This window comes from Eretmochelys imbricata, chromosome 1, assembly GCF_965152235.1.
Source record: "Eretmochelys imbricata isolate rEreImb1 chromosome 1, rEreImb1.hap1, whole genome shotgun sequence".
In the NCBI taxonomy this organism is placed as follows: domain Eukaryota; kingdom Metazoa; phylum Chordata; order Testudines; family Cheloniidae; genus Eretmochelys; species Eretmochelys imbricata.
In genome coordinates, this window is record NC_135572.1 from 207,702,765 (window position 1) to 207,718,509 (window position 15,745).

The following is a 15,745-nucleotide window of genomic DNA, read 5'->3' on the forward strand; positions in this document are numbered from 1 at the left end:
TTCATGTAGTGAAACAGAATCCCCTAGGAATTACAAATTATATCCCTATTAATACCAAACAAATTAATCTTGATTAACTATCATACTGAATACCAAAGGAATTCATCATGATTAATCACTAATTGTAAAGCACTGCCCTGGTTATAATTAGGTTAACACAGTTCTTAGAGAATGTTAATAAAGCCTCCACTTACCCACTGTGTCTACTCCTTTCCTGCCAGCCCTCCCAGCCATCTGTTTGTAAGTTAGGATGTCCAGAAGTCTGCCACCAAACACAGGTGTTCGGATAATTACCCGATGTGCAGGCAGATTCACCCCAGAAGAAAGGGTGGATGTCGCTGCCAGGACTCGAATCAACCCCCGGCGAAAGGCCCCTTCAATGATATCCCGTTCATCAAAAGTAAGACCTGAGGAGACAATGCTTTCAATAAACACACTAACAGATGTTTGTGGTGAAGCATAACCATCAGCAGAGAAAGCCTTGTGAGAACAGCCAATATGTTAATGAACACTTGCCATGTAGCAATTAGAACTATGGAGCCATGTCACACCAGTATCTTGATCACTGCATGGCTGAAATAATCTCAATTCTACAGAAATGTTTTCCTTTAAGTATTCTAACTAATAGTATGATTTTGCAGTCTGCGCCTCCAAAGTGCATGCAAACGCCATAAAAGGTCAGACAAACATAATATTTCTTTGAGAATCTTTATAAAACAGAAGAAAGTTGGATCCAGCAGTTATAATAGGGGATGGGAGTTAACAGTTTTTTTCCCTATTTAATTTCTGTGATTTGCGGTCTTGAACCTGGAGTCCGACTAAGTTATCTAGTTCATTTCCCTGTAAACCATCAAAAATACATTTTCCAGTGTTTTTGTCCAGTCTAGTTTTGTGTCCAAAAGGGCTTCTAACACCTCCTTTGGGAGATTGCTGAACAGCTTAATAGATCTTACTGCCAGGAAGTTTCCTATTTATATGATTTCATCAGTCTGCTTCTAAGACCACAGCCTTGCACCATCCTAAGTTATTCTTTTTCTTCCTTGACATTTATAGGTTTTAAATATTAGTAGACTTTTCTTCCTTCTAACCCAATCTCCCTATATTCAGCTCTTTCATCTTTCTTCGTAAGTCACTCTCCTCAGCTCCCCGATCAGTTTTGCAGCCTTCTCTCAAAGGGCTGTTATGACAAAGCCAACAAGACCAGCTTCCCTACAAGAGATAAACTATCAAGTTTAAGGCTTATAAACTGAGGAGCTGTTAGCCTGGGATTCTGACAAAGGATCTAAAATTACTCAAAGTCACGTCAAGAAGGAACCTGATGCATACTGGGAATCTTGTTTTGAAAAATGAACTTTTGTTGGCATACCTTCAAGGTTGGGTTGTTTTTAAATTCAGAGAAATTGAGCATCAGTGGGGCCATTGGAAGTCTCCAGAAAAGAATGCCATATTAGCCAGAGTAGTTTTCCATTAACTACAGTTAGTGAAATCCAAAGAACTCAAGGGGACAGAAGAGCTTTCTTTTGTTGATTCAGCACATCACTGTCCTTAAATTTCATTTTATTCCAGTCTAACTTAGAGATCAAATGAGTATTTAACCTGTCAGAGTTTCACACCAGGATTTTTCTCAAGGTTAACTACACACCCTCGTTGTCTCTGGATTCTGGTCTCTGCACTGGTTTTTACCATCAGGACAGACTAGGAAACTTCTTCCAACAACTGGACCTTGCTTCCAATCTACCCTTCCAGAAGGACCTATCTGATAAACGAATCACAGACCTGGAGTAAACAGATAGCAGCTACCACTAACAGTGACAGTTTTACTTTCTTTCCATGTTCGCCCTTTGTCAGAGACCCAGAATAACAGCTCCTGTCCATCTTCTCGTCTATCTCAGCATTTGGTTGGGTAAATTGTCTTAACTCACTCACAAAGCTGATAGTTTTGACAACGTCTTGGTTGTAACTCAGTATTTCCAGCATTTAACAAAAGCTGGGTTTGTCAACTACCATTGTCCTCTATGTTGAAATTAACAGAGAGAAAGTTTACCACACAATTACTGAGTTAAGCCTTAGGCCACAAAAAATCATTTCAGGCTTAGCTTTAGCTGTGGGTGGCAATAACATTTGATTTACCTATAAGCGACAAAAGGGACTAAAGACGTCAGAAAATGACTACTAAATATAAGTCCAACTAGATTTTGGTATCCATATAGTATGCTCATGAGAAATGAGTAAACTCAGAACTACCTGCATGATGAAATGCTACTCCCCATGGTAAAGTACGCTGGAGCACAGAGTCCAGACCTGACGATGAGCGCCTTAGCTGGTCCATCACCTCCTCTATTCCTTCCTTGTCCAAGGCAACTGGTGAAAGTGCTGAGGTTTTGGTAAACTCTTTAGTCAGGAGAGAGAAAGAATATTTTTTAAAGCTCTCAGAAGGCTTACTCTGCTATAAAGACATAGTGCAGCTCATAGTCTCCTATTAAGCTACTTTCTCATCCCCTCTTACTCTCAGCCTGCTGCAGAGACCAGTGTTGCAGATTGTAGAACTCCCTGGCTATGATGTCTGCCAGCTTTTCACACCAGTTCTTGGATGGACAGAAGAGTAGGACTGAATGGCCATCGTGAATGGTCTCGTAACACAGGCTCACCACATGGTCTTCATCTCCCTGAATTAAGACAGACAATTCTTTCAACAAGTTCTTGTATCATACAGGGTTTGTAAATGCTGCCATTTTCACCTCTATCCCACTTCAAATCCCCTATCCCAATTCAGAGGGAGAAACAAAGGTAAGAAAGGGAGCAGAGTTTTCTTGACCTTCGAAAGTCTAGGGATTAGTATGGGGCTGATGCGTACATGTCTTGGGCCCAACAACAGATGAATCTGAAGATTTGTGTCAAATTATCCCTAGCTTATTCCCATTGTTACAATCACAATTAAAACCTTTTTAACCATTTATTAACACAAAAAGAACAGTTAAAGCATTTGAAACTTCAGAAGTTAAGTAAAAACTTTAACAATTCCCTTATTCCCTTTAGTTGCATAGAGTTTCTTATACGGAAAACTCCCTTGTCTGACAGTTTCTTTAGGTTGTATTAAAGATGAAGGGCGAGTGGTTATTAAAGTTCAACTGTCTTTTTAAGACAAAACAAGACAAACACTCAAGAGAAGGAAAAGAATAGGAAAGTATAACTTCTTTCTAACTCTGTGTGTGTATATATATATATGTGTGTGCGTGCGCTTAAAACTTGATTTCTTAGAAATTTTAGGCAAAGCACATTACTTTAATAGCCGCACAGACACAAACTCTTACTAGTCAGACTATAACCTTTGTCAATAGCTTGCTTGTTTGATTACAGGTTACTAGCATGTTTCTGACATGGATTTGTTCTAGATAGTTAAACCAGATTATTTTTAAGTGGGCAGCCAAAGGAGGAATAAAGGAGAAAGTAGAAATCAGGTAGGGAAGGAAAAACAATATTACACTACGAAGAAAGCAGTAGCAGAAACTTCAAGTGCACAAGTCTTGTTCAGAATTCTGCCAAACCCAGCAGAGGTGGTGATGTCATCTGGCTCCCTTTTCTTGCCCAGTTTAGTTAGGACATCTTCCAGGTTCATGACAAAGGCCCAAGACCATGATGGTAGATCCCAGGGACCCAGTGAGCTGTGGGCACCTTAAAGTTGAAACTCCTTCCCTCAAGCTGTTGAGTCCACAAATTTGGCTTTCCAGCCCACTTAGCTTAAGCATATTGCCAAGTAACCTCTAGAAAAAGAAGCAGCAACCTCACCCCATCAAAATTATTCAATTAAAACACAATTACAGTTATTCCAATTATAAACATTTATTTTGGTTTCTGGACTCCCTCCACTTGTTATGCCAAATTATGATCTCTAATCATAGTTTTTTGTTTAAACATCCAATTTTTGCCACTCTCTCAAATTTTTGCTTATTTTATATAACAGGCTGAGCTGTTAGAATCATAGAAATGTAGGACTGGACAGGACCTTGATAGGTCATCTATGTAATTGGTTCCAGTGCTTAATTTACAGTAAGAGTTTTTCCTAACGTCTAACCTAGATCTCCTTTGCGACAATTTAAGCCCATTGCTTCTTGTCCTGTCCTCAGTGGATCAGGAAAACAATTTATCACCCTCCTCTTTATAACAACCTTTTGCATACTTAAAGACTATCATGTTCCTTCCTCTACCCCCTCAATCTTCTCTTCTCCTGACTAAACAAACCCAGTGTTTTCAATCTTTCCTTGTAGGTCATGTTTGCTAGACCTTTAACCATTTTTGTTGCTCTCCTCTGGACTTTCTCCAATTTGTCCACATTTTTCCCAGAACTGGCCACAGAACTCCAGTTGAGGACTTATCAGTGCTGAGTAGAGTGGAAGAATTACTTCTCATGTCTTGCTTGCAACACTCCTAATACATCTCCGAATGATGTTCCACTTTTTGCAACTGTATTTCACTGACAATTCATATTTAGTTTGTGATCCACTATAACCCCCAGATCCTTTTCTGCATACTCCTTCCTAGACAGTTATTTCCCATTTTGTATAAGGAAGGAATAATTGATTGCACAAAGTTTAGTACTCTACATTTGTCCTTACAGAATTTCATCCTATTTATTTCAGACCAGTTCTCAAATTTGCCAAGATTTTGAATTCTAATCCTGTCCTCCAAAGAGATTGCAACCTCCCCCATCTTGGAATCACCCTCAAACTTTATAAGTGTATTCTCTATGCCATTATCCAAATCATTTACGAAGATACTGAATAGAACTGGACCCAGGACAGATCCCTGCGGAACCCCACTTGATGTGTCCTTCCAACTTCTCTGTGAACATTGATAACTACTCTGTGTATGGTTTTCCAATCAGATGTGCACCCACCTTAAAGTAGGTTCATCTAGCATATACTTCCCATTTGCATAGGAGATGATCATGTGAGACAGCTGTCACATTCCAGGGTGCAGTCCAGACCAGTGAGGGGTTGTGTCTCCGCTTGCCTGCAACCTTGGGCACCTCACAATGCTTTGCTGTTGTAGCTCCCAACCTGGGCTGCTCACAGTCTACCAGCATGCAGGTCACACCCTGAGTGTTTGTGTATAGCTACAGCCCTGATCCAGAAACTCTGCCCCAGCAACAGACCAGCCACACGCTGGCTTCCAGCAGCCTTGGTTACTACTTGAAGGGTGACCCCAACACACTCCCAGTCCCAAATTTTCCCCAAAAACATGTGTTCTGCAGTGTCCAGCCCTCTCCTGGGTAGTTCAGATATTAGAGGTCTGTTGCCCTGTAAGGGATCAATATTCAACTGTTTACTACTTTAAATGGAGTTACCAAACATTTCAATTTAAACACAACAAGGGACAGTTTATTAGTTAAATAAACATGTTTATTTAACTAAAGAGATTTTAGGTGAGCATATGTATAAGGTATTAAAGTCAGAAATGGTTACAAGACAAAAAACAAAACAAAACACTTTCTGGTATCTAAAATGCAGATTAGTGGTCTACTGCCATTTCTCCCTCATGCTGTCTCAAGGACCCGGTTTACTACTTATATGTAAATTGAAGTAAACATACATTCCTGTAAAAAGAAAAGGAGTACTTGTGGCACCTTAGAGACTAACCAATTTATTTGAGCATGAGCTTTCGTGAGCTACAGCTCACTTCGGATGAAGTGAGCTGTAGCTCACGAAAGCTCATGCTCAAATAAATTGGTTAGTCTCTAAGGTGCCACAAGTACTCCTTTTCTTTTTGCGAATACAGACTAACATGGCTGTTACTCTGAAACCATACATTCCTGTGTTTAGGATAGACCTGTTTAAGAACTTTTGTCTAGGCAGAGCTGTGTGATTTTGAACACGTGCTATCATCTTACAAGGGAAATTCATAACTTTACATATGATGTTGCTTCATACATTTCACCGTATTATTTACCAGCAAGCTATTAGTTTTCAAATGATACTTCACAAGGCATATTTTGTACAAAGATTATTACAGTGGTGTATAGAGTGCGAATACAGGGCCGCTTTCAGTCAGAACAGTATCAAAAGCTTTACTAAAGTCAGGAGATACCACATCTTCTCCTTCCCCCCCGCCCCATCAACAAGTATGGCCTATCAAAGAAGTATATTAGGTAGGTTTGACATGGATTTGTCAAGAACAAACTATATTAACTGTTATTTGTCTTCTAAGGTGCTTACAATTGATTGATAGCTCCATTATCTTTCCAGGTACCAATGTTCAGCTGACTGCTCTATAATTCCCTGGGCTGTCCTTATTCCCTTTTTCATAGATGGGAAATAAAGTACCTCTTTTCCAGTCCTCTGGCATCTTTCCTGTCCTCCACGAGTTCTCAAAGTTAATCACTAATGGCTCAGAGATCTCTTCGGCCAGTTCCTTAAATATTTTAAGACAGTGGTTTTCGACCTTTTTTCATTTGCGGACCCCTAAAAAAAAATTTCAAATGGAGATGCAGACCCCTTTGGAAATCTTAATAGTCTGCAGATCCAAGGGTCTGCAGACAACAGGTTGAAAACCACTGCTCTAGGACTTCTTTCGTCAGGCCCTGCCAACCTGAAGACATCTAAGGGTATGTGTACGCTGCAAGATAAGCCTACGATTAGTGGGACTTGAGTCACCTGACCCAGGTTAGAAAATCCTGGGCTTGAGTGTCTACACTGATTCTTAACCCTCTGTTAAGACTTTCCTAACCTGGGCTTTAACCTGGGGTGTTGATGTCCACACTGCAGCACGTAGACCCGAATCAAAGCAATCCCAGAGTCCCTAGCACCCTCTTAAAATGTGACCACTCTAGCCTTTTGACCATAATGCACTGTGGGAAAACTTTACTGCACCGCCTGCCTGCCATTTTGGCCTGTGTGCTCCCAGCTATCGGAGCCAGCAACAGAGAGGAGCAGCCTTTTGAAAAACTTCTCTTGCTTATGTTTTCATTCCTGTGTCAGGAAACAGTTTCTGGGATGTGCCAATGGGCATTTCGGCAGCTTTTTCTGACCCACCAAAGGCATCTGACAGATTTCATGATGGAGTGAGAGGACGAGGAGACAAGGCAGACTTGCACTGGCTGATGCTGCTAAGTAAAATCGGCATATTTTACTTAGCAGTAAATCAGCTGATGCTATGTAGACTGGCACCTCTGACGCAGGTCCACAAGCACAGACTGGTGGGCTCACATTGTAACGCAGACCTAGGATGACCAGCAGTGGATCCAGAACTCTTGCATGAAGAAAGCTACATTTCTGCAGCTTTGTGAGCAGCTTGCCCCAACCCTCCAGCATAAAGACACACTCACCCTTGCCAGTCCAGAAGCAGGTTGTTAAAGCAATCTGGAAGTTGCCTACCCCAGACTGCTACAAGTCCATTGCCAACCAGTTTGGAGTTGGAAAGGCGACTGTGGGTAAAGTGGTGGTGGAGGTTTCTGAGGCAGTAAGGTGTGTGGTTTACCCGAAGGTGGCAATCATTAAAGATATTCCTGAAGTACCTGGAGATGAGTCGCTCAAACAATTCTCTCTGTTGAGCTCTGTCCTCCCTTAGCCACCATTCCTGTTCCAGCAACTGAGTTGCACGTGCCTGCTCCCTTGCTGAAACCCTGACTTCCAGCTGCACGGTGAGCCTCAACCTCACCTCCTGCCTCTTTGGCATGCCATTCTCCAGTCTTATGTCCTTCTGCTTCTGGTACTGGACCTGCTTGTCAGCCCTCTCAAGAACTTTAACCATAACTTGTTCATGAAACACTTCTTCTTGGAATGATCCACAAAGGTATGTTGGGCCAGCGTTGAGTACTGGATGTACGGCAGCCAATGAAGGTTGAGGGGCCAGAAATAGAACCAGAAACAGAGGGTTATTGTCTAAAATAGTTAAGTGAAGGAGCACAGAATTATTTCTTGGGGAATTTCAAGGACAGCAAGTGTTACATATCAAAACTAAACCAAAATATATTGTAAAAGGGATGCTTCAGTCCACAGAATCTCCCTGGATACCACCTCGTTAATCGCAATTACAGAAGTGCACAGATAATGATACGTTTAAAATTACAAGCTGTTTCTGTTTTATAAAAATTGAATAACTACTTAGGTGGGGAAGGTGGGTGGTAAGTGCCCTTGCTACAAAAGGCTTTTTCTATCATTTCAGACCTTTCACATTTTGGGGGACATAACTGTTCTTGTAGTGCCCTGTTGGCAAGCTACCAGTGTAAACTTGCAGTGTATGCAGCTGAAATATTCAAACATATAGTAACTGAAGAGCACATCTGTGAGTGGAGTGGGCTAGTCACCTACCAAGATGGCCCTGGGAAATATGCCCTTCCCCACAATGTGGACACTATCAGTATCCATGAGGTAATTAACAGGGTGCTGTAATAGCTTACACATAACTTACTCTATCATGGCTTCATTCAAACACACAAAACTCCATAGCCTTCCTCCTCCCTGACCACGGCACATTTCTGGATAAAAAATTTTGATGCCCCAATCATACATGGGAGGAATAATTTTGTCACGTGCAGACTGCATGGACTACCTCTAACTGAAATGGACTAGATTTGGAAACAGAACACATTTTCCCAAACACACACACACACACACACACACTCTCTAAGTTCACTGTTTCCAGACAGCTCCATAGATGCTGAGTGATTATAGAGCGGCAAACTTAAGCAATTATTACTTTAAGAAAAACCATGAATGACCCTAGCAATCAGTTAAAATACTCTTTAAACCTGTTCTTTACTGTTTGCATTTTGCCATTTTGAACTCCACATGCCGGGGGGTTCGAAGGGCACCAAACCGATGGGATACAATCCGCCATTAGTGGATACATGCTGGTAGCTGAGGCTTCTCATAATTTTTGCATTCGTTCTTAGAGCAGAAGTCCCTCCCATTACTGTAGTAAGCTTTTAATTCGAATCAGAAACTTACCTGGCTCAAGGGCAGCTTCTGTCTCCTCTGGGTTTACTGTAGACCCAGAATTGACTGCTGATCCTGTTCCAAAGCCTGTTCTGACTGGTTTCAGAAACAGAGTCACTTCATGGTCCTCACTCAGAGCCTGCTCCTGGCTCCCATCAGTCCCCATGCTGGATTTAGGGGACAGCAGGGCGCCATCCAGGCTGACCAGGTCATCATGCACCATGGTTGACTCTATGCTAGGCACAGTGCCAAGCACCAGTCTAACTCCTCATAAAAACAGGCATGAGCCTTACGAGTTGCACAAGGTATGGTTCTGATCCCTGGTCTTCCAGCACTTGCTCCTGAGACACTTAATTCACTCCCTGCACTGGTCACCAGTCTGGAAAATTTGCAAAGCTGCCAGCTTTTTAGCTGTCTGCTGGTACGTGTGATCACTGCTGGTACTTTTGCTTAAGTGAATAGTTTTACTGGCCTCACATCAGAGATTCACTGAAAACTGGCTATAATCCCATTACCATGAAGCAGTGTGCTTTATAAAAGGCTTGTTCTGCTTGATCTCCATTGCAAACACAGAAGGCTCTCCGAAGATGTGTTTGCAGCTCAGTGATCAGAAGACAATGGAAGAATTAATGCGGACTTACTGAGTTGCTGCTGTATGCCAAGGAAGGATGGCTTCCATTTTCAATTGAGTCGATTGGAGATTGTCTGGATAGAGAGAACAAAGGAAGTTGGCCCATGGGATTGTGGGATACTGTTGGTGGACTCCCAGGAGATGAGTCAATCAGGGCTGCATCTACATTGCAAAGGAATAGGGCTCAACCCTAGGTCACTGCTTGACCTGGGCTTGAACCCTCCAGGGTGCTAGGACTCTAAGTCTGAGCCCAAGTCTGAGAGACATGTGTGTAGATGGTAAGGGGTTTGGGCTCCAGTCTAAGCCTGAGCCCAGGCTTACACTGCAATGTACACATACCCTAACTTGTCTAGATAATTCTTAACTTGTTCTTTCACTCTTTTAGCCTCAGATCCTACTCTATTTACACTGAGGTTCACTGTGTTAATCATCCAATCACTGAACCCTTTTAGCCAGGAGGCGGGGAGGCATTTGAACAATTCAGCCATTGCTGCGTTTTCTGTTATTGTCTTTCCCTCCTCACTGAAGTAAATGGGCCTACCCTGTTCTTGACCTCCCTCTTGCTTCTCATATATTTGTAAAATGGTGTCTCAGTACCTTTATGTCCCTAACTACTTTAATTTCATTGTGCGCTTTGGCCTAATTTTGTCGTACATGCTTGTGTTGTTTTTTATACTCATTCTTCATCATTTGACCTAGTATCCACTTTTTGCATAACTCTTTTTTGAGTTTCAGGTCATTGAAGATCTCCTGGTTAAGTCAGGGTAATCTCTTACCACACTTCCCATCTTTCCTATGTATTGGGATAGTTTGCTTTTGTGCCCTTAATAATGTGACTTTAAAAAACTGCTACCTTGCCTGAACATTTTTTTCCTTTAGACTGCTTCCCAAGGGATCTTACGTACCAATTCTGAGTTTGCTAAACTCTGCCTTCTTGAAGTCCATTCTCTTTATTCTGCTGTTTTCTCTTCTACTGTTCCTTCAAATCATGAACCTTATCATTTCATGATCACTTTTACCCAAGCTGCCTTCAACCTTCAAATCATCAACCAATCATCCTCCCTATTTGTCAGAATCAACTTTGGAATTGCTTCTCCCCTAGTTGCTTCCTCCACCTTCTGTAATAAGCTTGTCTCCAATGCATTCCGAAAACTTGTTGGACAATCTGTGCCCTGTTATATTACTTTCCCAATACATGTCTGAATAGTTGAAGCCCCCATCACCACCAAGTTCTGGGTTTTGGGTGGTTTTGTCAGTAGTTTTTAAAAGGGATTAAAAAGAAAAGGCTCCTTGCTAAGGATTAAGCAGTTTGAATTAACCTAGCTAGGAAATTTTCATGTACATTTTTAACCAGATAACAGTTTCTGGGACCCAGCATTAGAATGCAAGGCTCTTCTGTTGTATTACTCTGAGTTCAGATGCTCAAAACCTGCAGAGATGCAAAGGTATTTTTGCCAAGATATTCAGTTAATTCTCCATCACTGGCAAACATTTTAATAAAGATTGCATTTTTATTTTATTTTATTTTATTTTTAAAGATATGCTCTAGCTAAATCATTTTGGGGAAGTTCCATGTCCAGTATTATACAGGAGGTCAGACTAGATGATCATTATGGTCCTTTCTTTCCTTAGAATCTATGAACTTTTATCTCAGATGTGTCCAATTAGCTCCAATCTAGTTCATAAGAGGGGATGGAGTATCTCTCTGAGGCAAAGGGAACTAGGGACAGATAGGCCTGGCTGGGGAAAACCCTATCTTGGGAAGGAGTTTAAGATGGTTTACCAATAAAAATCAAATCACAGGAAAAGCCCTTATTTTGAGTGCACACACTATGTTAGAAACAGGGTAGGAATGTCAGCTACTTGAAAACATTACACATCTACTGATACATTTTAATTAGACAGTAGAAACAATGTCATCCTGGAGCAGCTAGTTCGCAAGAAGCAGTAGTTACCTTCACTTGCAGCATGGGTTGGAATTCCCGCACCAGCTTCATTGAAGAGTCATAAATATTACAGCCAATTTTCACCCACTCCATGAGGGGAACAGGGCGAAAATCAGTATGGTACAGCTCAGCATTCAGCCAGGAGGCCAGAAGACCCAGGTTAGGGAGGGTGGCACTCATGCCTACTATCTGTATGCTGTCAAAAACAGGACTGTTCTCCTTTGTCTGTCTATAATTGGTTAAAAGAAAATGAAAGTTAATAGAACCCTAGGCCAGTGTTCTGGTGCAGAATACCAAATCCTATCCATCCAATCCGGGATCCCGATGCTCAAAGCAATACATTGAATACCTTGGAGCAGAAAAATTGATTACTCTCCTCTCAGCATACATAACTACAAATAGAAAAGGAGTACTTGTGGCACCTTAGAGACTAACAAATTTATTTGAGCAGAAGCTCTCGTGAGCTACAGCTCACTTCATCGGATGCATGCAGTAGAAAATACAGGGGGGAGATTTTATATACACAGAGAACATGAAACAATGGGCGTTACCATACACACTGTAACAAGAGCGATCAGGTAGGGTGAGCTATTAGCAGCAGGAGAGGGAAAAAGAAAAGTCTAAATCTGTGTAAAAACTAGGGCTAAATCACTCACCAAATGCATGGCCCATCCATAACTCTAACCACAGAATACAGGATTGATTTTTTTAAAAGCTTGTCTGCCACCATAGTGTACAATTTTTTAAAAATTATGTATTTCTTAATCCACCACTATGTATGCTCCTGCACATTCTACATGCCTTGCTGGGCATGCTGTTAATGTCCAACGCATATACAAAGATGTAATTATTGTGGAGCATCTCAACACAAATTGAGTCTGGAACTAAATAGATCATGTCTGGTCTGAATTACATACAATTTACTTTCTTAGAACATTCACAAAAGCAACAACTATTCAAAGCCTTACACTCCAGCTCAGGATGGCTTAACACTTAGAGTAATGAAGGGCTCACTGTCGTATTATGGCGTGTAGATGTTTTATGATTTAGTATAGAAGACGCTTGTGATCATTGCTTTTTCATCTTTTCCATGTCAAATGGCAATATGCCTGTAAGTAGGTAAAATAACTCAGCAGAGAATAGCTGTAGTCAGCTAAGGCTTTTCTTTTGCATATAATGTTTATAATTAATCAAAAACAAACAAACATAAGAAAAAAGGAGTAATAAAATTTCCTCATTTTAGCGTTCATTCCAATCCTACAACCCTAGGTGCAAATCTCTGCTCCAAGATATCCCCTTGTCTACCAAAGCCCAAAGCAGGATGCCTGATCATATACTTCTTTCACACATATCAAAACATTGTTGACAGTGAGATCTATTAGGTTGTGAAAGTTAGCTTACTTTATATTTGAACTTAAAGCTTTATCCCAATTTCTTTTCCCCAAAAAAAAAAAAAAAAAAAAAAAAAGAATTTTACATCAACACACATTTAAAAACATGAGGAAAAAGGTTTTTGACTATAGTGATAGCCTCCTGATGTGGTGAGACCTTAATAACCGAGGGATCCTAGATCAGAGTTCTCACCAAATTCCTGGAGCCAATCCATATCTCCAAAATGAAAAGGAGTACTTGTGGCACATTAGAGACTAATAAATTTATTTGAGCATAAGCTTTCGTGAGCTACAGCTCACTTCACTGGATGCTGAAGTTGCTCAGGATTCAGTATTAAAAGACAGACACCCCCAGTCTACCCACCTTTTAGCAACTTTCTCTGTAACAAATCGAACTTTGGTCAGCAGGAGTTCCAGCAGATATCCTCGGTGAGAATCTCCCAGCATGTGCAACTCATCCACAACCACCATCCCTGGTGAAAAGAAGCACTGCAGATATTACACTCACCAAAGCTCAAAAGCAAGAACAAACCTCCATCACTCCATCAGCACCATATTCCATATGAATGGTTGAAATTTACAAAACTCCTGTGCATGCCAGTGACATTTCTGCAGCTTCCTGTCACTGTTTCTCTTCCGATATTAGTGCATGAAGCAGCAGATCAGTTTCATGACATTTTACCTCCAAACATTTTTTTGTTTAAAAAAAAAGAAAATTAAATTTGACAGTGTGTTTGGTGGAGTCTAGCTAGCAGAATGCCCATCTTTCCAAATTACATCATCTTTCTAAACTCAACATCTCACCAAATTAAGGTTTCCGAGGGCTTGTGTACAGTTATTTCAGAATGGCTATTCTTCTTTAAATTCATACCCTACCTCAATCCAAATTAATTACAACATCTTTCTAAATTTCCAGACCTCACCAAACTTGAGAAAGTCCAGATGAAATGAACATTTCCACCTCACTTAGGCTAGGTTTATATTCAAGTTTGCCAGCAGAGTGACATAGGTTGTGGAGGTGATTTTTTTACCAACATAGCAATGCTGGAAAAATCCCTAGCATAGACAGTTATACTGGTAAGTGTTTTTACTGGTATAGTTTGTTTTGCTCAAAGCAGAATAAGTTATACTGGTAAAAGCACCGGTAAAGCGCTCCTAGTGTACACATAGCTGAAGACCGAGAGAAAAGATGCCCCTCCGTCCCCCAAGCAACATAAAAGCAAAAAGACAACTTAGCTCTGCCAGCTACTGAGGTCTGGTCTACACTATGAGATTAGGTCGAATTTAGCCGTGTTAGGTCGATTTTATAAGCAATGCATCTATACAACCAACCCCATTCCGCCGACCTAAAGGGCTCTTAAAATCAACTGCTGTACTCCTCCCCGGTAAGGGGAGTAGTGCTAAAAATTGACCTCCCTGGGTTGAATTTGGGGTACTAGAGACACAGCACTGTGCAATTCGATGGTATTGGCCTCTGGGAGCTATCCCAGAGTGCTCCAGTGTGACCACTCTGGACAGCATTTTCAACTCCAATGCACTAGCCAGGTACACAGGAAAAGCCCCGGGAACTTTTGAATTTCATTTCCTGTTTGGTCAGCGTGGCGAGCTCAGCAGCACAGGTGACCATGCAGTCCCAGAATCGCAAACGAGCTCCAGCATAGAGCGAACGGGAGAACCTTGTTCTGATTGCTATATGGGGAGAAGAATCTGTGCAGGCAGAACTCTGAACCAGCAGAAAAAATGCTGATATATATGCCAAAATCGCACAGGGCATGGTGGACAGCGACTACACCAGGGACACACAGCAGTGCTGCGTGAAAGTTAAGGAGCTCAGGCAAGCCTACCAAAAGGCAGAGGAGGCAAACGGTCGCCCTTGGTCAGAGCCCCAAACATGCCGCTTCTATGATCAGCTGCATGCCATTCGAAGGGTGGGACTCCACTACCCCACCACTGTCCATGGACACCTGCAAGGGGGAAGTCCTCAAGCATCACGGAGGAGGATTTTGTGGATGAGGAAGAGGAGAACGTGCAGCAGGCAAGCAGAGAATTCATTCTCCCTGGCATCCAGGACCTTTTCATCACCCTGGAGCCAATACCCTCCCAAGGTGTATTGTTCCCGGCCCCTGAAGGCAGAGACGGCACCTCTGGTGAGTGCACATTTGTAACTACACTACAGGGGTTAAAAGCAATTGTGTTTAATGTTTGATTTGCACTGAAGAATTAGGATGTATTCACGGCCAGTACAGCTACTGGAAAAGTCTGTTAACATGCCTGGGGATGGAGCGGGAATCCTCCAGGGCCTTTGCAGAAGGTTTCAGGGGGCAGCGGGGCTGCCTTATTTTGTCCTCCACAGTAGGACAATTTACCACACCAATCCAGTAGCAAGTAGTCTGGAATCATTGCAGCACAAAGCATGGCAGCGAACGGTTCTGGGTTTTGGTCGCATCCATGCAACATTTGGTCTTTATCTTTCTGTGTCAGTCTCAGGAGAGTGATATCATTCATGGTCACCAGGTTGAAATAGGGGATTTTTTTTGTAAGGGAACAGTAATCCCCTCTGTTTAGTGATCCCTGGCACATTAGACCCCGTTCATGCTGGGCTGTTTGTGCTTGGCTAAAAGGGATCAGCCCAGAGAATAGCCACACATGGGGGAGGGGGGGCGGAATTGCTGCTGCACATACATCCCAAAACCACAGCCCCTCCTTTTAAATGGCAAACCCAACTGGCATTGCTTGCTATGGGAAAGAAGGGTGCTGCAGTTTGAAACCATTCCCATATGTTATGAACACAGAAAAAACCAAGTGTACCCTTTGGCTTACCATGGCTGCCTGGAAACCGAATTC

The 15,745-nt window shown here is 41.9% G+C and overlaps 1 protein-coding gene across 1 annotated transcript in view; it reads right to left on the reverse strand.

Moving 5' to 3' along the window:
• The window catches only part of POLQ (DNA polymerase theta), a 124,302-nt gene that overhangs the window by 95,221 nt on the left and 13,336 nt on the right, over window positions 1–15,745 (reverse strand). The window contains exons 5-9 of the mRNA XM_077807342.1: window positions 13,266–13,374; window positions 11,520–11,739; window positions 2,507–2,666; window positions 2,245–2,391; window positions 195–407 (exon numbers count right to left, since the gene is read on the reverse strand). Coding sequence (XP_077663468.1) covers window positions 195–407; window positions 2,245–2,391; window positions 2,507–2,666; window positions 11,520–11,739; window positions 13,266–13,374 — 849 coding nt within the window. The remainder of the gene's footprint in view (window positions 1–194; window positions 408–2,244; window positions 2,392–2,506; window positions 2,667–11,519; window positions 11,740–13,265; window positions 13,375–15,745) is intronic.